Source organism: Cyprinus carpio, chromosome A6, assembly GCF_018340385.1.
Source record: "Cyprinus carpio isolate SPL01 chromosome A6, ASM1834038v1, whole genome shotgun sequence".
NCBI lineage: Eukaryota > Metazoa > Chordata > Actinopteri > Cypriniformes > Cyprinidae > Cyprinus > Cyprinus carpio.
In genome coordinates, this window is record NC_056577.1 from 9,519,811 (window position 1) to 9,547,543 (window position 27,733).

The window sequence follows — 27,733 nt, forward strand, 5'->3', positions numbered from 1 at the left end:
ATGAGTTTAAGTTAACATTATGCATAGGATATAGGCTATTATCACCTATAATATATACTTTATTGAAAAACTTTCCAACAGTCAGTGTTATATTTATGGCATTTTTATGTGGTATTATTTATTTATTTATTTATTTATTTATTTATTTATTTATTTATTTATTTATGTTTTTTTTTTAATCACCATATGACCTTTCATTGCATTACCTGTGTGCTTAATATTATATGATATATTTTAATGTATAAATTATAATATATTTACAGTAACAATCAAATTTTAATAGTTTGGTTGGTAAAGCATTAGCTATATAAATTAATGTATACAATGTATTGTTAAATTTAGTAAACTGCTCCTGTTGTCATCTGTGTATTCCACTAAAGCCCTGAAGGAATCCTGATTCCTCTTCAAGTTCATTAAAGACCAAAAGTATGTAGACACCTCCTTGTAATTAATGAGGTTAACTATTTCAATAATTCCAGTGAAGACAGATTGTGCAGTTTTGGGAGGGTAAATTTGAGACATGTCATGCAATGGATATTTCCTTACAGACTAAATGAAACTATATAGCACAAACATAAGATTGATTACATGTGAACAGTCATGATATACTCTTTTAAGTACACTTAATTGGCCTTTTATTTGATTAATACTAAAATATATGCAAGTACAGTTTTTTTATTAATTTTTTTTATACATATTCTTCCAGAATTTGAAGTACACATTCAGTACAATTACGTGCACTTCTTTTTCACAAGGGTCATGCTGTACTTTGAACTTCCTGTAAAGAAATAGTGGCATTGCATGCCAATATGATGAAAATATAAATCTCTAAATAACTGTAATTTTGATAAACAAACAACATAAATGTCACAGAAGCACAGAAGGGAAACACTTTATTTATATATCCACAGTTCAGAAAATCGCTGCCAATTATGCTGAATAAACCAAAACTGACATACATGGCCACTTAGATTTGTTGCTGTTTTCTGTTATAAGTTTTAATATCTTCTGATGTGATGGGAAATGTAAAGCATTATATGTTAAGTAAAAAATCAAAAGATAAGACAAAACAGAGTAAGAGTGCAGACACTCAAAGGCAGCAGAAGCCTATACAGGGTTTCTAAATATCATATCAGAGGTTGTATTGCAGGTTCCTGCACAAAATTCACCTCATTGCTCTGTCATGCAAGTGAATTTACTCGGCAAAATGAATTCAAAGTGCAAACAGCACAGACAGTTCTTTGTATTTCAGGAGTCAACTGATGGTCACTTTCTTAAAACAATAATATAATCCTTAGTTAATATCTTCATACAGTAAGGTCTCCAACAGTATTTAAATGGTCTTCATATTGATTCTGTCACCATATAGACTAGACTATTGTTATTAGAGGAAGAACTGTCATGTTTATACCACTAGATTGCACTGCAGTGCAGACCTAAAATGTCAAATGTGCGCATAAAAGTATACTGACTCACAAAATTACTGACATGGATGATTTCAATGGATTTTTCAATGGATGATTTCATGGATTTCAATGTAATGATAAAACAAGTGGTGGATTTTTTTCATTGCATCAAATGGTTGCTATACAGGCATATGGTTGTCACATTCAGTTTTGTAACTACCCTTTTGGTAAATCAGCCGGGACAATTGTCTGGACAGAATGGCACAAGCTGGAATGTCTGAGATCATGGCAAAAAGTTTTACCCCAAAACGGTTGCTCTTTCCAAACTATTCTAGGCAGTAAGAAGAAATATGAAGATGGTGTAAAAAAAAAGAATCGAAATGGTGTCAAATGTTTAAGATATTCATAGTTCCTGTGGTATTCAGTCATTCTCCTCCTCTGTCTCATATCGTCCTTCACTTCTCCATCAGTATCCACTCCTGTTTCCATCATTATTCAATCCTCTTCCTCTACTTCAGCGTCACCCTCTCCATCCTCCTCCTGCATAAACTCCACCATCAGTTCAGCAGTACAGGTGGTCTCTCCCAGACTGTTGACGGCTTTGCAGGTGTACTTGGCATCATCATCGGGACAAACCTCTGAGATCACCAGGCTACAGTGGCCATCCTCTTCATAGTCAATCTGGAAGTGACGTGTCTCCTTAATAGGCTGGTCGTCCTTGTACCATACAACCTCAGGGTCTGGGTAGCCTTTGTGTTCAGAAAACACAGTAAATCAGCAATAAATCAAAAAACGCTGTTAAAAATTCAATTCAAATGCAAGTGGACTACACAGCAACAGTCATTTACCTTTGGTCCACCAATGAATAACCCTAAGGGCATATATTTAAACATCAGTATAAAGAATAGTGGGCCATATGGTGCAAGTGTAAACATTATTAATCATACCCAGCCCGAATTTGCTAATTTTCTGACTCATGATGATCGAATCTCCAACCATATTGCCAGGCCTTTTCATTAGTTATGACTTTTGAACATTACCATATTACAGGGAGAGAAGAAGGTAAAAACAATCCTCACAATATAGGTATAACAGCAACTATTTTCATTTTAAATCCTAAAGGAGATTAAAAGATATTTTAAAAATACACATTTGTTAACTGCTCAACCAAATAGCTGATGGAATTTTAAGGTAAGAGAGGTAATAATAAAGGTCATTACCCTCGATCTTGCAGTCAAAGCGGGCAGCACTGCCTTCCACCACTTCTACATCCTGTATGACAGAGGAGAAGCTGGGGGCCACAGGGGTGTGGTTTTCATCCTCCACACTCTCAAGGAACTTTGCAGGAGGATCTTCTAAACACACACACACTCATTTATTTATATGCAATCAATATTTTAACAAATATGACATTTAATATGCAGTGTTGCTGCATATTGGTTGCTGGATCATTACCTTCAGTTGGGGAGCTTTTCTTTGGGCCAATTCCGCCTAACATTCCCTTAGAGCTGAACCTGGAGATGGCTCGCACTGCATTCCCTGTTTTCTGCACAGATACTCTCAAACATGAAGACTAAGCTTGGTCCCTTCCACCAAGAAAACAGTTTCCCATGTAACTCATAGAAATTCATTCTTTGTCTAACAAATAATTCAAAATAAACGCCAGTGCTCTCACCTGCCAGCGGCGTCTCAGGATGTACTTCTTCATTCTCTCTTTGGACAGTTGTTTAGCCTCCATATTTCTGGTGTCCTGTTTGAGCCAAGAGTGCTCCAAACACTGAGCGCAGGTCAATCTGGCCCTACGGAGTGGCATTTATAGGGTCACAGAATCCAGATCAAATGCTTAAAGTTGTCTTCTCAACATTCAGCATGAACTAAATTTGAGTGATACTGTAATTTACTTTGCCCATTACAACCTCCATTTACAATAATTTAAATTTTACTGGTTTCTTGGTTAGTCGTTAGCATGTTAGGGGTCTATGTCAAGAGCTCAAGAAATGTCAAGAAGCTGTTCAAGAAATGTGCTTCCTGTCCATCTATAGAGTGCTCTGCAAAGGTATTTGTTTAACTTACCTCATGTCCTTTTTTAGAAGACTGCTGATGAAGTCTTTCGCCTGATCTGAAATCTCATCAAACGCCTCATCCTCAAAATCCCAGGTGGCTGAGGTGACATTGGCAAGGGTTTCATTGTCGTTATCTCCCATGAATGGAGAAAGACCACTGACGCTGAGGATAAACAAGAGGAATGGTATTAGGCAATAATCTTTGATTCTTTTAGCGCACATCCAAAATGTGATATACTGTATAACAGGACTAAAAGCATCCCTTATGGTAAATAATTTTTTCTGGTCCCAAGACATATGAGAATGAAAAAATATAGACTGTCATTCAATTTTTTTTTTTAATAAATTAAGAAAACTATTAATTTATTAAAAATATTTTTTACCCAAATTTTTAAATTCAGCAAGGATGCATTAAATTGATTAAAAAGTTCTATTTAAAATAAATGCTGTTTTTTTGTGTATTTGTCAAATAATTGTTTAAAAATGTACCACAATTTCTACAAATAATTATGTAGCAATGCTAAAAAAAAGGAAAAAAAAATCTACATATTAGAATGGTTTCTGAAGGATCATGTCACACTTAAGATTGGAGCTGCTGCAAAATCAGTTTTTGAGAGGAATAAATTACATTTTAAAATATATTCAAGTAGAAAGCAACTATTTTAAATGGCAATAATATTTTACAACATTACATTTTAAACTGTATTTTTGATCAAATAAATACAGCCTTGGTGAATATTAGTGAATTTTTCAAAAAAACATTACTAGCACCAAATGTTTGAACGTGTATATATTCAGTATTCATTATAAATATAGTGTATATTCTATATATACATTATTATTATGGTATAACATATTCAATGAAGTGTGTATTCTGTAAAAAGAAATGCTAAACGTCTTAAAGTTTAGAGATAGTAATGTAGTGATACAGTTTACAGTAGAGGCAATGTTTATTGGATCAGGGTGGAGCAACTAATTTTTATTTTTTCAAAAAAAAAAAAAAAAGACTGATTCTATCACCTTCAATCACCTTCAATAAAACTGAATAAAACTTGCAGTTCATAGAATCAAAAAGATGTTTAGGAACTTGTTGAGGTGTTATTTATTTATTTTTTAATAGCTATTTAGTTTTGAAAAAAAAAAGGCCTTTTACCACAGGGGGCCATTAGCCTCTTGTAACCTGAAGATAAAAGTAACTGACACTAGTCAGTTTAAATATTTATACTCTACCTCCAGGAATCAAAATTGTGTTTGAAATTGAAAAAGCAAGCTTGGACAGCGAGTTGTCCGAAAACTAATAAGGGCCTTAAAAGGAAATGTTTTCAGTCCTCAGCACTGATTACTTTGTCTTTACATGCCATGGTTGTTAGCGGCTGTTGGACGAGTGATACTGATGTAGCTGAGATACTGATTTATCACTCACAGAATGTAACAGATGACGCCAATACTCCACATGTCTGTCGGGTAGCTGATAGCCTCATAGTTAATCACTTCAGGAGCTACAAACTCAGGAGTTCCAAACAGAACCTTCAGAGAGCCAGAATCCTCTGAAAAAAAAAAGAATTAAAACTGTGCCAGAAAACAAGACGCTGTTTGCTTTTTCAGTTGTTTGCACTTGTTTACCTAGCCTTCGAGCAAGTCCGAAATCAATGAGCTTGATCTTGCTTCCTGTCTTGTTGATGCACATGATGTTCTCGGGTTTGAGGTCCAAGTGGACAATGTCCTGCTTGTGGATAAACTGGACTCCATCAATGATCTGCAGCATGTACTTAATCACCTCTCGCTCAGTCAGCTCGAAATCCTCATCAACGATTCGCTCAAACAACTCGCCGCCAGAAATTCTGCAGCCAATGGGGACCACAATGACATTATCGTTAAGTGACGCTAACCAATCACTGTCAGACTGCGATCTCAGTGCATTAGAACTGTTTATACGCATTCCATTTAACAACCAAATGAACAGTGTCTGTGCCTGGAGGGCTAAACAATTCTCTTACAGAGATTTAATTCTGGGCTATTTTCCATCATGGCTGCCAAGCTGAAGCAGAGTGTGAAGCATCCACACTTTCTTCTCTCCACCTCCCTGTTTCTCCATCTCACTATATAAGGACATGTGACATGCACTGCTCCAATCAAAGGATGCTGGATTTTACATTCCACTCTCACCATAAAAAGCTAAACTGGTGGAATGATTTAAAGGTGCTGAAAAAACAACTACCAAACATTTCTGCCTGTTCAAAGACACCAGGGAACACAAGGTAGGTTCACCAAAGTGACGTAACTTGATCATCCCTCCCAACCTGGAACATGACTGATGGCCTTTTTCTGAAAGCTTTTATTCAGTCAACCTATATCACATTAGTCTTTCTGCTTAGAAGACAGAAGATAGGTTAGGGACTCACATTTCTAAAACCATGACCATGTCAGATTTTCCCTCAAAGGCGTCCACACACTGCACCAGTTTGGAGTGGTGGAGGCTGTTCATGATGCCAATCTCTTGCCTCACATTTTCTTTTTCCTTCTGTGAGAATGTCTTGATGAACTTCCCTGCCCATACCTTCTTGGTGGACTTTTCTACGAGTTTGAAGACTTGACCAAATTTCCCCTGTTGAGATAGGAGAAAGGCAGTGTGAATTGGAAGAAATATCTGGTACAGTAAATCCAAAATGATGTGTTATATTGATAATGCTGATGGTGGATATGACAGATGCATCTCTTACGTTCCTAAGCGGTCCTCTATATCATAGAAATCTTTAACGCTACAGTCTTTCTTAATGACCACATCTCTGTATTCTGGTTCTTTCTCCTCATCTGTGAAATGAACAGGATATGTGTCAGACTGACCATGTGGGAGTCATGTTAGTAAACTCTGGATTCAAGAAGGATGGAATGGTGGGCTAATTGCTTTGAACTTCATACCATCATCAGACACAGTGGCTCCAACTTCCTCCTCTTCCTTTTTCTCTGGAGAAATAAAATATGAATGTTTATGAATAAATATGAAAGCTTAATTTTTAAGTAGTGCATTAGCTCATCAGATTTATATTTTTTGGGTTCAGTTGTCTGACACCATGAATATACAGTATGTTTTCCAATTAAACCTGAACAAAATCTGGCTTTTGAATAAAAAAGGAAAGAAAAAAGTAAGGTTTTAGTCCTTCTCCCGTCCTATGTGTACATGTATGTTTCCCCTTTTTTCATTTTATTCTGTATTTCTGTATAATGTGTATATACATTTCATTTAACAATTTTAAATTCTCTGTATGTATTACATTTAACAATGATCTTACAATATGTGAAATGTGATGTATCAAATGCACGAATAATATTGATACAATAAAGTGCATTTGATACCTTACATTTTTATATTATTGATTGTATAATATGGATAATACTGATTCACTCATATAATGTTACATTGTAAGATCATTGTTAAATGTAACATATATACAATAACCTAATCAATTTGACAAAATAGTAATACATTTCACTAATCACATTTGATAAAATATTGCCTAATATTGATAATATTAATTTATACATAATATACTATAAAACTTGATTGATGCTGCCATAGTTTCATAGAATATTAATACATTTGACACATTACATTTGATAAAATATTGTACAGTAATATTAATTTATGCATATGATATTATAAGACTTGTGGAGTTTATACCAGCTCAATGAATTATGAAATTCATGTGCATTTCTCAACTTTTCATTAAAATTGTCATAATGATGATATAATTTTTCATGAAAATGTTTGTATTATATCAGAAAATAATGCAAAATATAGGCATTTTCACTAGTGGCTTCATACTTTTGGATCCCACTGATTCTTTCTCAATCAACAGTAACAGAATGTATCTCACTATTAAGCAGATTTTCTTTCTCACCTGTTACCTCCTCCACTCCCACTTTAATTGGCTCAGATTCTGCACTGGGCTCTCCAACTCCATACACATTAACAGCTCGAACACGGAATTTATACTGACGGTCAACGAGAAGGTTCTGGACATGGTATGAGGTGCTGTTACAGGAAGTGAGGTCATTCCATGTGTTGTCAATGGAATTCCAGATCTCCAGGTTGTAGGACTGGACAATGCTTCCTCCATCATAAGTGGGACCATACCAGGAGAGGATGAGTGAGGACCTGCGGATGTCAGAGGCAGCAGGGATGCCGGCTGGGGGATCTGGCTTATCTGACACAGGTTTACATTGGAGAGGTCAGTAATAGTAGAAAAGAAATGCATAGAAAGTAGAAAGCAATGCATAGAAAGATAGGGAGACTACTAGTAAATATTGTTTATGTTAATATGTTTTATCAAAATGCAAACTCAGATATTCTTAATACTGATATTTAAGGAATAGTGCACCCAGATTTTGTCATCATTTACAACACTGTATGGTTTTCATTTTTCTGTGGAACATAAAAGAAGATATTTTGAAAAATGCTTGCAACCAAACAATTCTGGTTCCCTTTGACTTCCATTTTATGGACCAAAACAAACAAACAATTGGTCAATGTTAACCATTCTTCATATCTTATTTTGTTTTCTGTAGAGAAAGAAGTGCATACAGGTTTGGAACAACATGAGGGTGAGTAAATAATGACAGAATTTTCATTTTTGAATGGACTATCCCTTTAACTGGAAACAGACACAAACAGCCATTTTTAGTAGGATTGTATAGAAATTAGTGACCCCCCCACCACAAATAAATAAATAAATAAAATGAATGAATGAATGAATGAATAAATTAAATAAATAAATAAATAAATAAATAAAGTCTATTTAAAATTAAGTAGAGCTTTGCAAACTGCAAATAAAGTTACATGCACAGTGATGCAATACAGTCTCTCATAATCCCATCTTCCTCCTTCCCTCTTCTTTTTGTATGCCACTTCCTGTCTTTGTTTACTCCCATACCTACGATGGTGAGGTTGAGTGAAGCCTGCTTGGTGCCAAATTTATTCTGCAGTTCTAGGGTGTAGCAACCACAGTGATCCTGGTCACTTGCTGCGATTGTCAGCTGACTGCTGTTCTCTGTGGTCTCTATGGAAATGCCTCCACTTCCTGGCTGGATCTAAACAGGAGAAAAGTATACAATTTCAAAAATCACTATAAAGAGTTGCCTTTATTTCAAATGGTTTGGGAACCACTGATCTGTCATCTTACAAGCTCTCTGTTCTTTCCCAACCCTTCCTACCGGCTTTTTAAATTTGAGCCAGGTGCAAGTTATGGGTACCGTCCCTCCAAAGTTGCCCAACAGCTCCACCTTTTCTCCTGCCCTGATCTTCTGATCTCCAGGGAACTGCAGAAACTGAGGCGGAGAACCTGCATGGCATCACAAGTTAACATATGTTCATATTCAACTCTCTCATGGAAAATAATTATTCCATATTTTCTCTTTCTGTCTAGTGTCAGAATTTTGCAAGACAGCTTATCACACAATAACATGGCTCTGTACATGGCCTTCAGGTCAAATATTCCTTGGGTCTGTATGGTTATGTAAGGGATAGTGGAAGGGAAATCCTACCCTGTTTGGCGGGAGATGGTTTCTTCTTTATTCTGGCTTCATCTGCAGAAGATATAGAGCATGTTTTGACGTAAGACATATGGCACCTACTGTATCTTTAGAGATATATTAATCCTTCCAAATAACCATTTTGGAAGGATTTGACAATTTTGACATTTTTATGTGACATTTCACTCATATTGTAATTGTAACATGATATCTATTGTTTTTATTATGAATTTATTTATGAATAGATTTATTTTTGTTTTATGATAGCAATGAGTTCATTGTCTTTGAAAGTCTTTTTACTTGTTATGTTATGGGACATTACATCTTAAAATGTCAAAACAACAACAACAACAACATTAATCTTTATCTGCATTATGTCCTTTTATATATTGGTTATATAACAAAGTTATATTTTATTATAAATATTATTATAACTATAACTATAACTATTATAATTATTTATTCCTTCCATTTAAAATGACAAATAATACACTTTCTATTCTACATTGTTAAACAATTCTCTTATCAGCCCTGCTGACATTATATTTATATGTCAAAGGAAATAACTAGTCAATATTCATCTACGGTTGCATCTGAGAATTGACAGGGGTTCTAAGGAAACTGCCTCTCCTGATCAGCATCCAGGGAGAGAGTGTTTGTGTGGACACTGTGTCTTGCTGGAATTCCCCTTATATGGGCATGCTAAATATAGGGTCTCCAAAGATCCAGGAAGCAGTGGCTCTCTCTCTCTCTCAACTATTTATTTAAGGTTTGATCGCCGTCAAGAAACAATGCAACATGTAAACCCCACTAATACTCAGCACAGACCAAATAGAGAGACAGAGAAAGGGGGAGAACAGGGGTGTGGAAGACAGAGAGGACAGTCAGATCTTTATGTGTTTCAGCTCACAGAAGTCTACCATTTTAGGCCTTCTCTTCATCGTCAGTTGCTTCTTTCCTATCTTTCATGTTCTTTCATGTAGTCCTTAATTCTGTATGTAGCAGAATTAAGGACTAAATGCTTTTGCCAACCATTTCAGATGATTAAGGACAACATAAGGAGAAAATAAACGTAGATGGTGAGTTATTGTGGTTTTTGGAAGGTTACTAAAATATTTACTAGTACATATGGTCAGCCTCAAAGAAGGGTAAAACAAACACTAGGCCTATTTACAGTATGCCAAGATTGAATATTTGTTGTTCGTTGTAGACAAGATTTTTAACATAAACAATGGATTGCTATATATAAAGAAATATACTACATTACAAATTTCAGATGTATGATTGTTAACATCATCACAAAATGTAACTATATTCTCGCCCAGTTTATGTACATATACATATACTTATGTTTATAGGCCAATATGTACTATACAGTTATATGCAAAAGTTTGGGCACCCCTCTGAGGTTGCATAATAATTAGCTCTTTCTTTATAAGAAAATATTATAGTGATATGCCATTTAATTTCTAGAGAAATCTGCATAATGTAATGTTTTTCAGACAAAAATTCTTAGTGTAGCAGTACTGTATTGAATGAAATAAAGTCAAATGTGAAAAATAGGCTGTGCAAAATTTTGATTTCAATTGTGTTGATTTTAATACCTGTAGTCGCTTATTTCTGATTAATTACAACACAATATTGATTTGATTTAAGGCTCAGTGAACCTTAACACTGAAAACTAAGGTGCAACCCATCATGGAAAATGATATTTAAGGTAGCTAATTGCTAGTTGTGCTTCTCCTTGATTCTCTACTGGAAAGTAGCAACATGGGAACCTCAAAAGAACTCCCCAATGAACTAAAAACTAGGATAATTTGTCAATATAAATTAGGAGAACGGTACAAAAATTTTCACAAAGGTTTAAGGTCTCTGTTTCCACAGTCAGAAATATAGTTAGAAAATGGAAGGCCACAGGAACAGTCCTTGTCAAAGAAAGATATGGTTGACTGAAAAAAAAAATCTGAAAGGCAACAACGAAGAATCGTTAGAATGGTCACAGACAAACCACAGACCACCTCCAAAGTGTTCCAAGAACATCTCGCAGCTGATGATGTCATTGTACATCATTCCACAATCCAGCGCCCTTTGCACAAGGAACAGCTCAATGGAAGGGTAACGCAGAAAAAGCCTTTTCTGTGTACTGCCAACAAGCAGAAGCGTTTGAGGTATGCAAAGGCTCATCTGGACGAGCCTGAATTATTTTTGGAATAATGTTCTGTGGACAGATTAAACTAAAATCGAGTTATCTGGTCACCACCAGAGGCGCTTTACTTGGTGGAAAAGAAGATCCTGCTCCCCACTGTTAAATTTGGTGTAGGGTTCATCATGCTATGGAGCTGTGTGGCAGGCACAGGTACTAGAAACCTTATCAGAGTTGAGAGTTGCATGGATTCCACCCAGTTTAAGCAGATTTTTAAGAACAATGTTCAAGAATCAGTCAAGAGGTTGAAGTTACGCTGGGGGTTGGTTGTTTCAGCAGGACAATGACCTAAAGCATTGCTTCAAATCTACCAAGGAATTCATGCACAGGCACAGACACAGTATTCTAGAATGGCCATCACAGTCCCCAGACTTGAATATCATCAAACATTTATGGATTGACTTGAAGCAGGCTGTCCACACTGGGCAGCCATTTTGCAAGGGAGAATAGCCAAAATACCTGCAGTCAGAATTCAGGCACTTATCAGTGGCTATAAGAAGCGTCCACAGGCTGTTATTTCAGCAAAAGTGGCTCTACTAAATACTGATGTGATTATTCCATTGGGGTACCCAAATTTTTGCACCTGTCTGTTTTTGTTGTGATCCACATTGCATTGTTTCTGTTGATTCAATAAATGTTATTTCAGAATTGAAATGTTCATTTATCCATAAGGTATAAATTATATATCAAAATGAAGTTTCAGCTTCGAAAACCTAGCAGATTATAAATTGAAATTATGATAATTATCAGGGGTGCCCAAACTTTTGCATAAAACTGTATAGAATCTCTCCACTGCTTGTTTCGTCGAAAACTGTAAAGTATATTACCACTCAGCTCTAATTTGGTGAATGTGATTATAAGGCATGACCTGATTTCATGGGGACTTTTGGGGATAGTTCACCCATGTATGAAAATTCTGTCATTGTTTACTCATCCTCAAATTGAAACCTTTAGGACTTTCTTTCTTCAGTGGAGCACAAAATTAGTTATTTATAACTTAATGTCCAAGCTGCTCCTTTTCATACACTCAATGTCAGTGGTGACCATTAAAACTTGGAATATAGTCCATGAGTTTTGTGGACTACTTTTATGTAGTTTTTGGAGCTTGTCAACCCTTGGTCCCCATAAACTTTAATTATATGGAAAGGAGGAACATGAACATTCTTCATAATATCACCTTTTATGTTCCACAAATGGAAGACATGTTGATAAACAGGATTTGGTTATGACAGGTTGTGTAACGGATTACAGTAATAACTTGTTATCCCTTTAAAAATAAACTAGTAACAGCTCAAGTAAACAGGCCACAACATGTGTTCTTACTCACGTTCTGTCGTGGGAGTTGCAGAAGAGCTCTTCCTGTTCTTCTTATCTGCTGATGGGTCAGAAGGATCTAGAGGAATGCAATAAAAAAGAATATAACAATATTTTTTTTCTCCTTTTTGTTTCAAATAAGATAAAATGCCAAGTTCCGGGGGAAATTAGCTATTGTAAGTATTTTTATTGGTATTGCAACCTCACTCAATTCTACTGTATGTTTCCAATGACATGGATAAGAAGAAGTCTAGGAGACAGGACACTTACCATCTACAGTGACCATACAGGAACACTCTGCTTTACCATGTGCATTCTCTGCCCTACATGTGTAGCGTCCTTCATCCTCTAGTAAAGCCTTGTCGATTGCAAGTGAACACTTTTCACCTGATGTAAAACAAGAGGTAGCATTGAATGACAAGTGTGTGTCATCCTTTCAAACACGTAGCAGCTGACAACAGTATTGTCTTATGATTGAAGTTTTGTTTTCAGTCTTGGTATTCACTGAAATCTAAATGCAGGGCTTTGCAAAGACTAAATCTCTTTAACAGGGACAATTAGCTACAGAGCTAAATTTCATCTGCTGTCCCTGGACAGGAGAGTACCAAAACACATTACATAACAAAAACATCAATGTGACAGCATATACAATAACCCCCCCCCCCAAAAAAAACCTACAACCCAAATGACTACAAAACATATCCCTATAATAGAAATTATATCCCTTAAAGAATATTCAATGGTCAAACCTGACTCATCTTTAACCATATTTTCAAATGTAGTTTAAACTGTGCAAAAGTAGGAAACTGTCTAATATTAATCGGTAAATAATTCTAGTTATTAACAGCTCTAACAGAAAAAAGCTGAACGACCAAATTCAAGAACTCTAAAATGTGCTTCACAATCACCTCTGGACAAAGCTCTTGTTTGTCTTATATTTTCAGTACCAGAAGAAACAAATGCTTTCATTGGCTGTTTATTAGTTCTTATAAATCACATATTAATGCCTTATTCTGCATGACCGTATTCTAGACCCCTTAACCCTACCTCATACCTAACTATTACAAGAACTACCTTACTATCATTATACAGCAAATTAGGAGTTTAGTGAGGGAAAACTGTTATTTAATAGTGAATGTGTTCCCTAATCAAAAGTGTTACCAAACAACAACAACAACAAAAAATATGTTTTTGAGAAACTATTTGAAAATTATTTGAAGAATTTCTCAATAATCACATTTTTACAATTTAACATTCTTACAAACTTAAAAAGATTTTGATGAACCCGGCCCTTGCTTTCTAAACATAAAATCCACCAGAACAACTGAGAACCTAAAGCACTGGATAATGCATTAGTGCAGGGAACACCAATCACATCCCTGTTTGATTTAGGGGGAAACCTCTATGTCTATTTCAGAACTTTCTAATTGCGACCCAGATCATCATTCTGTCTCATGTCAGTGGAAAGGGTTGGAGAGACCTTAAATCCTCAGATCGAATAACCTAATGTGAATTAGCTCAAAGAACCAAGATAACATCACTGAGCGCTCCAGTTGGCAATGAATCAGCCTCAGCTTTAAGATCATTCCACTCAGCATGTGATTTACGACATAGCTCAGAACACTAAAGTAAGGAATTTGGGTTGAAAGGTTTAAAAAGCTGTCCTCATCATTAAATAACTCTACAGAGACAAGGTTATCACATTTCATTGGAACTGTCTGTCACATTTAAATGTCTGTTAATCAAAAGACAAAGAACTGTGTAGAAAAAACAAGATCAATAGTATTTTGCATTGTAATTGTGAAACTGCGGTCAAATGTATCTTTACTTTCATACCTTCCTGTGATAAGATAATGAACTTGGATGCCTTTACAATTTTCCCATCAAGAATCCAGGTGATGACAGCTTGGGGGTCAGAGGTCACCTGACACTCTAACCTCAGCCTCTCTCCATCCACCACAGTGATGTCACCGAGGGGTTGTTTGAAAATGGGCAGCTTTCCTGCATCCTTCTCTCCTCCATTCACAACTTTTGCCTTTTTGTCATTTGTCTCTGCTATCTGTCCATCATTTGTCTTCTTCTCTGGGCTGGCTTTCTCCTTTTTTTCAGTTGTTCCTGTGTGCATGCTGCTGGCTTTTTTCTCTGTTGCTGCGTTAACCTTTTTATCAATTGCACCACCATTTACACCATTGAAACCAGTTTGATTTTCCTTCTGGGGTGTCTTGGGTGCTAGTTTTGATGATTGCTGTTCTTTTTGCTCAGTCTTCTCTGGTTCTGGTGCTTGCTTCTTGTTTAGGACAGACCTTAAGTCTGAAGGAGCACTGCTTGGAGGTGGTGTGGCAGCAGGTGCTTTGGGTGAACCATCTTTCTTGTTGAGCAATGATCTAAAGTCAACCTTTGTTGGGGTGCTTGTCTTGATCTCAGACCCTGGCTTAGGCCCCGAGCGGGGCTTTAGAGCTGCCCTGAAGTCTGTCATCTGGCTTTGTTTGCTAACCAAAATATATGAAATCTCCTTTCGTCAATTCCTCTCAGCTCCTTTGGTAACGGTTTCTTGCAGTTCCACAAGCTGTAAGTAGATATGGGTGTCCAGTTGTATGAACAGTCCCACTGATCCAGTGACTTTGTGGAGGTCCTGCTCTCTCTGTGGCTTCCAGTCACTGTGCAACTCTCTGTTCTTCCTACTCTTGTCCCACTCCTGGGACAACCCCTCTGGACCAGAATGAAAGAGGGAGGAGAGAATCGAGAGTAGACAGAGGACATACAGAGGGGAAGGAGAGAGATATGTGAGGGTGGGGAGTGGAATTGGATTGTTTAAAAGCTTAGGCTCCATTCTATAATAGGTTAATTGGAGACAGGAACACATTTCATATCTATGTGGCATCAAAGGGGGGAACGCCTTTGCCTTATTAAGGAAACACTTCCAGTGTATGGGCATCAGCACAGCGGAACAGAGCTAGGAGGTAAACAGATGGCAAAATTTCATCAGAATCTGATTCATTACTAGTATGTTAAGGATACAAACACAGATAAAAATCTTGAGCCTGTCAACAGTACCTGATTTGGAATTACATTCATTAAAAAGCAATAACTTTTTAATAATGAGAAAAGGAAGAGAATCTCACTGTTCCTTTGCTGTTTGGACAGAAACCAGAGAAGAAGTGTTCTGGTTAATCTGTGGGTGTTTCTTTGGATGCTCCTTACTTTTTGACCTCTCTATAAATGGGGGCCCCTCATTGGGCCATTTTGAAGATGCATTTCACCAGTCAGAGTTGAGTTGCATGTCTGCAACAGTTTATATTCAAATGTTACATGGGCAGCCTTGTATGGCTATGAACCTCTCTGTTACTCTTCTACTCGTGCGTGTGTGTGTGGAAGATGGACACAACATGGGAATGTCTCCTAGATAAAATAGCTTCCTGTGCTGTTTTGCTTCACCACAAGGTGATCTGGTGAGTGAATTTTCCATTGCTGCGGTTATGAAACAGTCAAACTCACATCTTTAAACTTACCTACTTCTTATTCTGTAAAAATCCAATCCTCGGTGGCATTCCTAGAGGTCTTAGAGATAACCATAATGATGAGATTGAATGTGATATCATGAGTCATAATGGAGAGGTCTGCATCTGATTGGGTGCAGTTCCCGACATCTGAGAAATATAAATATTATATTGAAAAACAAAGTCTCATATTGTGTGGCAAAAAGCTGAAAAACACATTACTATTGTGTGGGTTTTAAACTCTGGTCAGCAAAATTCCAGATTGTATTGTTTACAACAAAACAATGGTTAAAGCATATGTCATGAAAAGACCCTCACTGCCTCTTTCTGGGAGTATATTGCTGCAGGAACATTAACTAGACTTATTAGGAAGTGGAACAAACAGAAATGAGTAAGCACCTCATTTTTAACTGCCACCCATTTATGTGCTATCCTCAAGCATTTCCACAGCTTTACTTTGCTATAAAAATCTCTCTTGGCTTGGAATGCTCACTTATTATTATTTTTTTACATTAAGTGTTTACCATAGAGAAGACAGTATACAATTGTTTTGTAAAAATGCATTAATTATGCAAAATAAAACCAACTATTAAAAGTAGACAAAAACCTTTTATTTTAGGTCATCACTTTTATTAACCTTTATAAATTGTAGCAAATTTATTCACACAAGAAGTTCTAAGTTTATTGTCAACATTTCACACATACTTTGCCTGTATTTATTTGCACAAGCCACAAACTGGTAAACTGTGACAGCATTTATTGTAATCAGTTTTACTAAACATACAGTACAAAAACAGAAACAGTCCAATGATAATTATTTATTCAAAAGAAAGCAAAAGCCATTGCTTTTTCCTTAAAGAACACCAGATTATTAAAATATGACTTCAATCAAATTGTTTATCAGGCTAAAAAGACCTAAAAGGACTAAAGATGATAAATAAAGTCTCTTTTTTGAACAGTTTTAAAGCTACTGTGTAAAATATGTTAGATGTTCCAGGCAGTTGCTGCATCTGAGGAATAACTGGATGAAAAAACAACTAACTGGAGAAAAATAGCAGGAATGTTCTAGAATGAAGAGCAGGCATGAGATGGGTGGACACTCTTTACCTTTTAAATATGAAAAAAGCAGTTTAACAGAATACATGTATGTCTGATATGTATTAAAGGAGAAAAAACTATTTAAATCTTAGGTCAGGAAATCCTTATTGCTTGCAAAATTTAATCTAATTTATATCTGATGCACAAATAAACATTTGAAATGGATTAACCCTTCATTGTGATTTTCACCATTTAAAATTTTAGAAATCTGCAAAAATCTATGATAAAAACCAGAATCTCAGTCAAAATTATTAGTTATTCAGTCATTATTCAGTGGTTAGGGCCTTAAGACTATTTGTGCTTAAATGTGAGCATACTGAAATTTACTATAGAAACTGCATTTTCTCTCAAGGGTTAACAAGATAGCTAATTACTCCATACAATATAACAATAAACTTGGTGTACACAAATGATACATTTCTTATACCATTAATAAACACTCATCTCCTCCTTGCATTTAAATTATGAAAATACCCATGACATATTCTGAAAAAGTAAAACAATAGTGGGTGTGACAGAATATAGAGGGCATCCCTTAATATTCATGCTGAGAGTGGTGTGAAAGGAACAGTACTATATGCTTTGTATCTGAGAATGGAGAGGCTCTCATCTGGGGCAGAGAAGCAAGGGGACACTGTTTACGGAACAGCTTGTGTGGTCTTTCTTCTTCTGAGACCAGAACATTATATGTCCGTAAAAACTTGGACTTCCAGATCAATCAGCACTTCTCATACCAGTCATGATTCAGGGCTTCTGCATACTGTTCAACAATGGTTCTTTTTAGAGAATGTTGTTGGGTAATATATAATGTTTCAGACCGGTTAAGCTGTTTGCACATTTCACTTTGAAAGATGGCTGTTAGTTATATCATCAGTTCATGATTCATGGATGTTACATGTGACAGCTAAATTTAGTTGCTATTACTATATAACCCCCTATTAATATGGCTTTGGTATACATCCCCCCCTCCCCATTTAATATGCATTTAAAACTAAATATAGATGATTATACTTTTTTAAATAAAAAACCATTATAAATTATTTTTATTATTATTATTATTTTTTTAATAAAATGATAAAGTTATGCATACTCACTTTCAAGGCCAAGGAAAGTATTTTAGTAATTTTTATGTGATTTTACATTTTAGAGTAATTAGAAAATGGTTATAAATGTTACACACATAAATGTAGGCCATAAGACCAAAATTAAAGTATATAAAAAACAACTTGGTAAATATGGTTCAAACTACATTTTATAATGTTTCTTCTTTATTATCTTCTTCATTATATACATTATGATCTTAAACATCAGTCAATCTATGAAATCTACAAGACTAGACTGTTGAAAAAAGACTAGGTCTGCCATCTCGTGGTAGATAATTTGACCCAACTCTCCTCATGTGAAATGAAGTAACAGAGAGAAACGTAAAGCAATGTTTTCTGTTATTTGTCTATAATCTCTATATAATATAAGAGAATCATGTGAATCTTATTTAATGCTTGTTTGACCTAAATATGGAACAGATGCACCAGTCTGTACATAAATTGACCTGTCTCTCCAGACAGACGACGTGATTGGCAAGCGCAGCAGACACGTCATAGTGGGTGGGATTACAGTAGACTCACTTCCGCATCATTGTTGTTTAGTTTAGTTTAGTTTTAGAGTGAGTTTCACGTTGTCAGAAAAAAAATTGACTCAGAAGCAGCTCTTTATTTCGTAAACAAAATTTGTAACCATTAATTTGCTTAAACAGATTTACAAGAAATAACTTAATTACATAAAAACTGTACGTGATATAAGCAGCGTATTAAATCAGTATTCAGTCATCCTGAAGAGTTAACTGCCTCATAACTGAAAGATGTTAAAAGCGATTATCATAATTGGGGGCCCTCAAAAAGGTGAGGCATTGATTTTTTTTTTTTTTTTTTTTTTTTTTTTTAACTGTACGAATGTTATGAATGACAGATGAACAACAGTGTCACATACGATGACGTGGCGCAAAGGACGTAGCTACGTGATCGCGTCCGATATGACAAAGTCAAATTAGTTGTACAAAGTTACGGTCTTAATATAAAAGATGAAATATGGATACTAAAACGCATTAAATTATTAATATGCCCTGCGTTCAGGTACCAGGTTCCGCCCCCTGTCGTTCGAGGTGCCCAAACCGCTGTTCCCTGTGGCAGGAGTCGCCATGCTGCAGCATCACATAGAAGCCTGTGCCCAAGTAAGACCATTGATTATGTTTAGATCACACATAAAACATCAAATTTAACATTGTTCACAGTAATCAATATCTGTTTTGAAAGTTTGCCATGTTTTATTCTGTTTTATTCAGGTTCCTGATATGAAAGAGATCATATTAATAGGTTTTTATCAGCCCAATGACGAGCTTAACCGCTTCATTTCTTCTTCTCAGCAGGAGTTTAAAATCCCAATAAGGTAGAAACGAGTTCAGATCACTAGGTATTTTAAATAAGGACAAATTGATACCATTTATTGTGTAATATAATACAGTGTGATTGCTGATATATTGATATTCTGTCTCACAGATCTGATAGTCCTGTAATTAAAAAAACAGTCAGATACATAGGCTTAAACACATTTTCTTCCTTTTTGAATCTGAAGGTACCTGCAGGAGTTTGCCGCCCTGGGTACAGGTGGTGGGATCTATCACTTTCGTGACCAGATCCTGTCTGGAGGTCCGGCTGCATTTTTCCTCATGAATGCTGATGTATGCTCTGAGTTCCCGTTGCAGGAAATGCTCCGGTTTCACCGTCAACATGGCGAGAATCATTGTGGAGTCTTGCTTGGAACTACAGTAGGTCTAATATAATATACAGTACTGTTCAAAAGTTTAAATGTTTTTGAAAGAAGTCTCCTATGCTCACCAAGACTGCTTTTTTTGATCAAAAATACAGTGAAAGCATTAATATTATGACAAATTATTACAATGAAACTGTAAAAACTAGTAAAAACTTTTCTATTTAAATACATTTAAAATAATATTTTTGTAATTTATTCTTTTGATGGCAACACTTCAGCAGTCATTACTCCAGTCTTCAGTGTCACATGATCGTTCAGAAATCATTATAATATGCTGATTTGGTGTTTTAGAAACATTTCTTTTTTTTTTTTTATCACTGTTGAAAAAAGTGGTATTGATTATTATTTTTGTGGAAACAGTGGTAAATTATTTCAGGATTGTTTCTATATCTCTCTCATTGCAGGCCAATAGAACACAATCTCTGAATTACGGTTGCATTGTGGAAAACCGTGAGACAAATGAGGTACTATAAATAAAACTGTGCAATATCGCTGTAAAAGATGGACAAACATTCTGTTTAATAAATGCCATTAAGAAGATGCTTACTTTTTCACAGTATGCTAATTATCACTCATTTTCTTTCAGGTGCTCCATTTTGTGGAGAAACCCAGTACTTTTGTAAGTGACATTATCAACTGTGGTATCTATTTGTTCACACCAGATATTTTTGGCCACATTGGGAAGGTTTTCCAGAGGAACCAGCAAGAGCGGATCCAGTGAGTGTCACTGACATAATTCAGCCTTTGCAGCCTTCCCCGGATAGATTTACGTGTATAATAACAGGTCAGTCTAACCTGTTTGCACTGAAATGAGTTTTTTTTTTTTCTACACAGGGAAGATCCCACAAATGACAAGCATATAACAGGACATCTTTACAACCCTAGCAGGACAGAAAAAACTCTTGGTCTACAAAACACAGCATTTCTGGAGTCAGATAAAGTCTGCAGGGTCCCCCCCCCCCCCCCCCCCCCCCCCCCCCCCCCCCCCCCCCCCCCCCCCCCCCAGTCAGATAAAGTCTGCAGGGTAAATCTGTCTTTCTCTCAGTTTTTATCTGTCATCTCCCCTTTCTGCCACTGTTTCTTATACATGATGTTATATAATGTAATACAGGTCAGCAATATATGCTAGTCGTTTGTACCTCAAGCAGTATCATCAGACACATCCTGAGAGACTAGCCACAAACCGAGACGGAACCCCCAAAATTATAGGTATGTTGCATGAAGTATTCACTCTTAAGAGCTTAGCTCTAATAAGGTGTGTTTTTGTTAAACATAATTTACCTGTGTAAATATAGAACTAAATAGTTATGTTATAAAATTATGTGCAGCTACAAATGATCTGTTTTCCACCTTCAGGAGATGTTTATATCCACCCAACAGCAAACATTGATCCCTCTGCTGTGGTAAGTACATTGACAACAACTTATATAAATATATGTTTCTGTATTGTACTCAATTTCTTTATCTCTCTTCAGTTGGGTCCTAATGTTTCCATTGGCAAAGGAGTGACAATTGGAGGAGGCGTAAGAGTGAGGGAGTCCATAATTTTGCATGGAGCTGTGTTACAGGTGCAGCTGAATGCTTCTGTTTTCACCTTTGTAACAATGGCAATCAGACAACAGAAAGAAAAGTGAAATTGATCAATAAATATATGGGTCTCTGTTTCAGGATCACTGTTGTGTGTTGAACAGTATTGTTGGGTGGGACAGTACAGTGGGGAAATGGGCAAGAGTAGAAGGAACTCCAAGTGACCCCAATCCCAACGACCCATATGCCAAGATTGACAGCGAGACACTGTTCAGGGATGGAGGTCTAACCCCATCCATCACCATCCTTGGTATGAAAATCTAGTGGAACTTAGATAACACCGTATAATATAATTCATCAATATCATTTTAATATGCTGATTTGCTTTTGAAAGGTAATATAATATAATATAGTCATATTGTAACTGCAGTTATTGATTATAATCTGAAGAGTGTTTTAAACACATGAATGATATGTATTGGTGGGTTTAGTCCAGAAGGTGGAGCTGTTCCTTATGAAATTATAACAATTGATCATCTTGCTACTGCATGTTTATGGCAACAGTTTTTCCACAACAGGAAGTCTGACCATCTATACTCTATATTTCTGTTCTAGGCTGCAATGTGAGTATTCCATCAGAGGTCATCATTCGAAACTCTATCGTCTTGCCTCATAAAGATCTCAACAGGAGCTTCCAAAACCAGATTATCCTATAGAAGACACCTTCCTCTATTGTTTTATTCATGTAGAAAGTATGCCTAAAGATTGCACAAAGTATTGTTTATCATTATTTAATGTTTATGTATTCGGTAGTTACAGTTCAAAGAAAAGGAGTCCACTTGCGTGGTCAAATTGTATTGCAGTAATATAGCATGAAAAATATGGTTCAACAGTGTATTTTCCTAATAATTTTAGGACTTGGAATTTTGTATTTAATAGCTCATGCTATGTTGATACACCAGCCTTATACACATACAGTAACATAACTAGATTTTACTTTTATTTTAGTTTTATTCCTTAATTACAAATCACGCATACCTGTAATGCCTTTTTAGTAAAACGAGGGGTGAGCAATGAAGTATTTTTTAGAAACTGACAGATTTGCACATATTTTTGGTAGGAATGTAAAAGATGGTGATAAGGTTTAGTAAAAAAAAAAAAAAAAAAAAGGTTAAGGATTTTAAGTAAAAGGTTTAGTAAAAAAAAGGTTTGGTTAAAAAAAAAAACAAGGTTAAGGATTTTAATTATTCATGTTTTCTGTTGCAACCATGTATTAAAATCATCTAACAACAGAAACATCAGAACGTGTGGAGTTTTATTATGACAAATTGACAAGTCCCCTGTGAGCACAAATTGAGCCTAATGCTTTTATATTTTAATTAAAAGATTAGAAAAAATGAATTGAATACACCATAATGCTTTAAAAGTGTTACTGAAGTTTACATATATCAAATTATTAAGTTATGGAAAAAATAAAACTGATAGTGCCATACGAGTGACCAGTCTTGAATGGTTACATGCTTCTTTGACATTTACAAGTTCCTCTGTGGTTTTCTGTCAGCTAGTGAGAAATGCAAAATAATTTAGGGCTTAACAAAGCATGAATGCCATTTAGTTGTTTTTATTTCATTTATTTATTTTTATGACCAAAGTAGTATTGCTGCAAAAGTGAAATTGTCTGCACTGACATTTTCAAATGAAGTGTTCTTATGTATCAAATGTAAGTTAAATTTAATAAAGGTTTTCTTACTCCCATGATTTCTCTTTCCCCCAATTAATTTGTCTGCAGACATATAGAAAGGGTCTTCTTATCACACATTATGTTTTTCTTTGATTAACCTGTCTGGAAGAATGGCATATAATGTCAAAGAAGCAAAAATATAAATATCATATTAATATAGTATTACTACAACATTAACATACAATATCTATGTTATCAAATATAACATATCTTCATATAACATAATATCTATAGGGTTTGGATGCATCTGCAGAGTATCACTGTGGGAAACCAATGGCAAACTATGTTCAGCTTTCAAATATAAAGATCATATATATATATATATATATATATATATATATATATATATATATATATATATATATATATACTATATATAAATAATAATGTTGAAATAAACCCATTAATTGAGAAAAGTATAGGGGGACCCTTCACGGTTAGCAAAAAAAAGTGTAATGCAGCAGTACTGTACACTGACAAAGAGACGAGGCAGTTTTTTAATGCCTGTCAATAGAGGAGAGGCTTTAATATGCTGAATAAACTAATGCTTTTGCGAGGAACCACATATCGCCTTATTACTTAATAAAATGTTTGCAAATAATCTTTTTTTACCCCATTAAATATTCATTTATAAATATTCAGCAATGTAAATGGAAATTTTTTTCCTTCATTTTTTAAAAGTTTGGGTACATACGACGGGTAACATTGTCAAAACTGATCTTCCATCCTTAAAAAAGGTTTCTTGTAAACGCCTCCTAAGTTACAACTTACAAGCGTATTACTAAATATGACAGCTGTATTGTTAAAACTTATTTTGAAACATATCCCCTATGGAAGCCTCCACTGTGTAATAATGGTTATAATAACCGACTGAATTACAACAATTTATATTTACAAAAATATACTGTTTAATATCGTTATTATTTATGCAGCCTATTGTATTTCAGTTGACAAATTTGGTTATTGGATCAAGAAAGGCAAACATCACATTATGAAACCAATTTTTTGAAGGACTCGCAACCTACCTGATGAATCTTGCTTTGAGAACAAATAGTGTAACCAAACTGTACATAGAGCTACAAAGTAACTAGTTTTTAAGCCCCTAGTTTCAATTTTATGTCTCAGTTTAAGGTTGGTGCAGTCTACTCAGCTGATTGGGTCAGAAAATGACAAAGGCCTACAGATCACCCTTATGCAGTATTTGCACCAACCAAGCAGCTGCCTAATGAAAAGAATGGGAATGGGACATGATATGAAGTTCTTTAGGTAGATCTTTGTTATGGTAGCTCAATTTATTGACCATTAGATTTTTTTTAAATAATTCTGAATCTGCACCAAGCTTGTTGTTTAGCTTGCCCTTACAGTCAGGATACATGGAAATAACTTAATACGACAGAAGACCAATGTCTTGTGTGTAGGCTTGCATTAGCTCCGACAGACGGTTGGATTCTTCATTTTTTTCTTCCTTTAAAATAAACCACAGAGTACCTTATAAATTTGAAATAATGCTTCATTGCTATACAGATATGTAATTCAGAAAGGTGACAGCCTCCTCCTTCCTCCGTAAACATGTTGATTATTCACAGAGTGGAGCGGGTCAGAAGAGGTTTAATGGCTCCTTTGTGAGTGGATTCTTGCAGCTTTATCTTTACTCTCACTCTCCTCAGACACAGCACATAATTCCAGTTGGGAAATAGAGTTCTTTTTCAAAGCCTTTTCATGTCAGATTATATATATAAAAAAAAAATAATAATACAATAGCCTAGTGGTGGTGGCATGTCTTTTGAGAGAAAACATGGGAAAAAGAGAGAATCGCTTTAAATGCAAAACTACTCAAACTTTTAAGTATGTTAACACAGCCAAAGGGAACCAGGGTGAACCATGCATATGTGGAGTGTTTTGTCCATGTGTCATCTGTTAGTATTGTCACTATATATGGTTATAAAAATTGAATTGATCACTGTAAGGATTTACGTCTCGACTACAGTAGCTGACAAGATATGGATCACATGAATTCCACTGTCTTCACTCCCATTAGTGTTGCTCATATTACATTGAAATCGCTGAACTTGAATCTGCAAATCAATGACACTGTGAACAGAGCTTCATGCACCGCAGTTGAATGCCAGAAGTGAAGGTTTTCAAAGAAAATAACTTAAATTTTAGTTTGTTCCAGGAATATAGTGCACAAGTCATATGGACTGCTTTCATTATATGGTAACACTTTAACGTTTCATTAGTTAATGTTAGTTAATGTACTAACTAGCATGAAAAAAAAACAATGAACAATACATTATTACAGTATTTATTAATCTTTGTTAAAGCTAGTTAATGAAAATGCAGTCATTCATTGTTAGTTCATGTTAATATCCAGTGCATTAACTAATGTTAACAAGCACAACTTTTGATTTCAATAATGAAGTAGTACTGTAAATGCTAAAAATTACATTAACTAAGATTAATAAATGCTTTAGAAGTATTGTTCATGCTTAGTTAATGTTAATTAGTTAACATTAATTAATGAACCTTACTGTAAAGTATTACCCATTATACTTACAGTATATATGGTTTTTAGAATGTGATCGTTTACCTATTACCTATCGTCCACCTAGAAAATGATTTGGACAACTGTACAAACCCAATATTAGCTGAACATTATTTCAGTACTTTAAAAAAATTCAAAATTCATTTCTGCTTTTAAATCCCCATGATTGCCGTATGTTGTAAGAACAAAGTTTTTATTTTGATTTTGTCTCCTTTTGTTCTGGTTATTGACAACATTCCACACACTGTTGACAGAATAGGAATTATCTTAAGAAAAAATGGAAGTAATTAATCTCAAAAGTTGATGTGTTAATTTGGACAGCTATAGTCAAGGAAACTTGCGTTGAATGCTAACTGAAATGAAATGTAGATTTCGATCACTAACAACGTTTGTAGTGTACAAATTAGGTTTTATCATCTGACCAGTAAAATGAAGGAAAAAAAGGGAATAGGACCCATGGATTTTCAAAGGTGCAAAGCATGAATGAGAAACTGAAAATAGTTCTTGACATGAATTTCATCCTAGTTAAGTTTTGGTGTATCAGCACTCTTCATCATCATTTATATATATATAAACTAAGTTCACACAAGCTAACATCCAAAGCCTGTGAATTTATCAGTACAGTGGTCCTCATTTGGGTTTACTGTCCTCTTTTGATGAGATAGCTTTTTCTGTCCTTCTTTTAAGCACATTTCTCCACATACTCACTTAATCTGACAGCTTCAGGGTTTGTGAAGTTGGGAGGAGAACCTCTCCCTGTCAGGATATTTACAATCTCTTTTTCTTTGATAAGAGATCTGAAGATGTCAGGTGTGATTATCTTCTTTTCCATGTAAATAACTTTAGTCTTCAGTGCTTAACTCACCCCTCCAGTTTCGTCAGTGGTCCCTGTCAAAGTTCTAAGTTGTAAGGATTTTAGTTTCCATGGCTCAGTCTGAATTTTAATTATAATCTCCCAGCTTTGTACTTTTTATGGCGAGTTCTATTCATCTACTTATGTTCGGATAATAGAAAGTAAATCCATGAGAGGAAGTGAAATGAATAAGGTTTGAAAAAGAATTTGGGAGGTTACTGGGTAGCCATGCCATATTTAACAGTATATATACTAAAGTATACAATATTATATATATATTAAAAATATATTAACATAGAAAGCAGATATTTTAATAATATTTCTTATACGTTTGATAAAATAAATACAGCCATGATTAGCATAAGAGACTACTCAAAAACATTATCTATATACCAAATCTTACCGACCCCAAACATTTGATAAGTAGTATATACACTATATACTATACACAAAAGTTTTGGATGCACACCTCTTAATTATTAAATTCAGGGGTTGAATGCATAAAAATTTTAAACTAGTCTTACAATTTAGTCATCTATTTTTTCATTATGTGTTTTTAATGTAGATTAGTCTATGCTGAATCCAAAAAAACAACACTAGTTCTTAAAACACTGTCTTAACACAGAGGCTAAGTTTATGCAACTGGCACATGACCACTGGACTCTGGAGCAGTGGAAACCTGTTCTGTGGAGCAACAAAACACGCTTCTCTGTTTGGCAATCTGATAGGTGAGTCTGGGTTTGGCAGATGCCAACAGAACATTACCTGCCTGACTGCATTGTGCCAGCTGTAAAGTTTGGTGGAGGAGGGATAATGGTATGGGGCTGTTTTTCAGGGGTTGGGGTAGGGCCCATACTTCCAGTGAAGGAAAATCTTAATGCTTCAGCATACCAAGACATTTTAGACAATGCTACTAAGGCTGTGTAATTAATCGCATGCGATTGTCATGCGAATCTCGTCAGTAAAGCCGGTTCTGTGATTAGTAGTAAATCTCCATCACACAGAGCCATAGATCACTGACAAACTATGCAATATCGCGTTCATTTTCGCAGGCGATTCGATCTGCAATAATGAACATGATATTGGCTAATTGTCAGTGAAGTACGGCTCTGTGTAGTAAATGCCACTCCA

General features: G+C 35.3%; 1 protein-coding gene and 1 pseudogene across 3 annotated transcripts; one reads left to right on the top strand and one right to left on the bottom strand.

Annotated features, from left to right (window-relative positions):
- Window positions 1–876: 876 nt before the first annotated feature.
- On the bottom strand, window positions 877–15,216 carry LOC109092334 (myosin light chain kinase, smooth muscle). 3 transcript variants are annotated; one of them, XM_042757951.1, is made up of 17 exons: window positions 14,352–15,216; window positions 12,786–12,902; window positions 12,529–12,594; window positions 9,011–9,052; window positions 8,681–8,808; window positions 8,401–8,557; window positions 7,369–7,674; window positions 6,389–6,433; window positions 6,190–6,280; window positions 5,872–6,075; window positions 5,093–5,310; window positions 4,893–5,016; window positions 3,480–3,632; window positions 3,082–3,205; window positions 2,862–2,952; window positions 2,627–2,758; window positions 877–2,155 (listed from the first exon to the last, which is right to left on the bottom strand). In XM_042757951.1, the coding sequence occupies exons 1-17, from the start codon at window positions 14,989–14,991 to the stop codon at window positions 1,902–1,904; spliced, it is 2,892 nt and encodes a 963-aa protein (XP_042613885.1). In that variant the 5' UTR covers window positions 14,992–15,216; the 3' UTR covers window positions 877–1,901. The 3 variants fall into 3 exon arrangements, with proteins under 3 accessions (XP_042613885.1, XP_042613884.1, XP_042613886.1); XM_042757950.1 differs by having other exon boundaries at window positions 2,627–2,761; window positions 5,872–6,074; window positions 6,189–6,280; window positions 14,352–15,215; XM_042757952.1 differs by lacking the exon at window positions 9,011–9,052 and having other exon boundaries at window positions 2,627–2,761.
- Window positions 15,217–18,691: 3,475 nt separating this feature from the next.
- Window positions 18,692–22,677, top strand: LOC109092333 (annotated as a pseudogene).
- The last annotated feature ends 5,056 nt before the right edge of the window (window positions 22,678–27,733 follow it).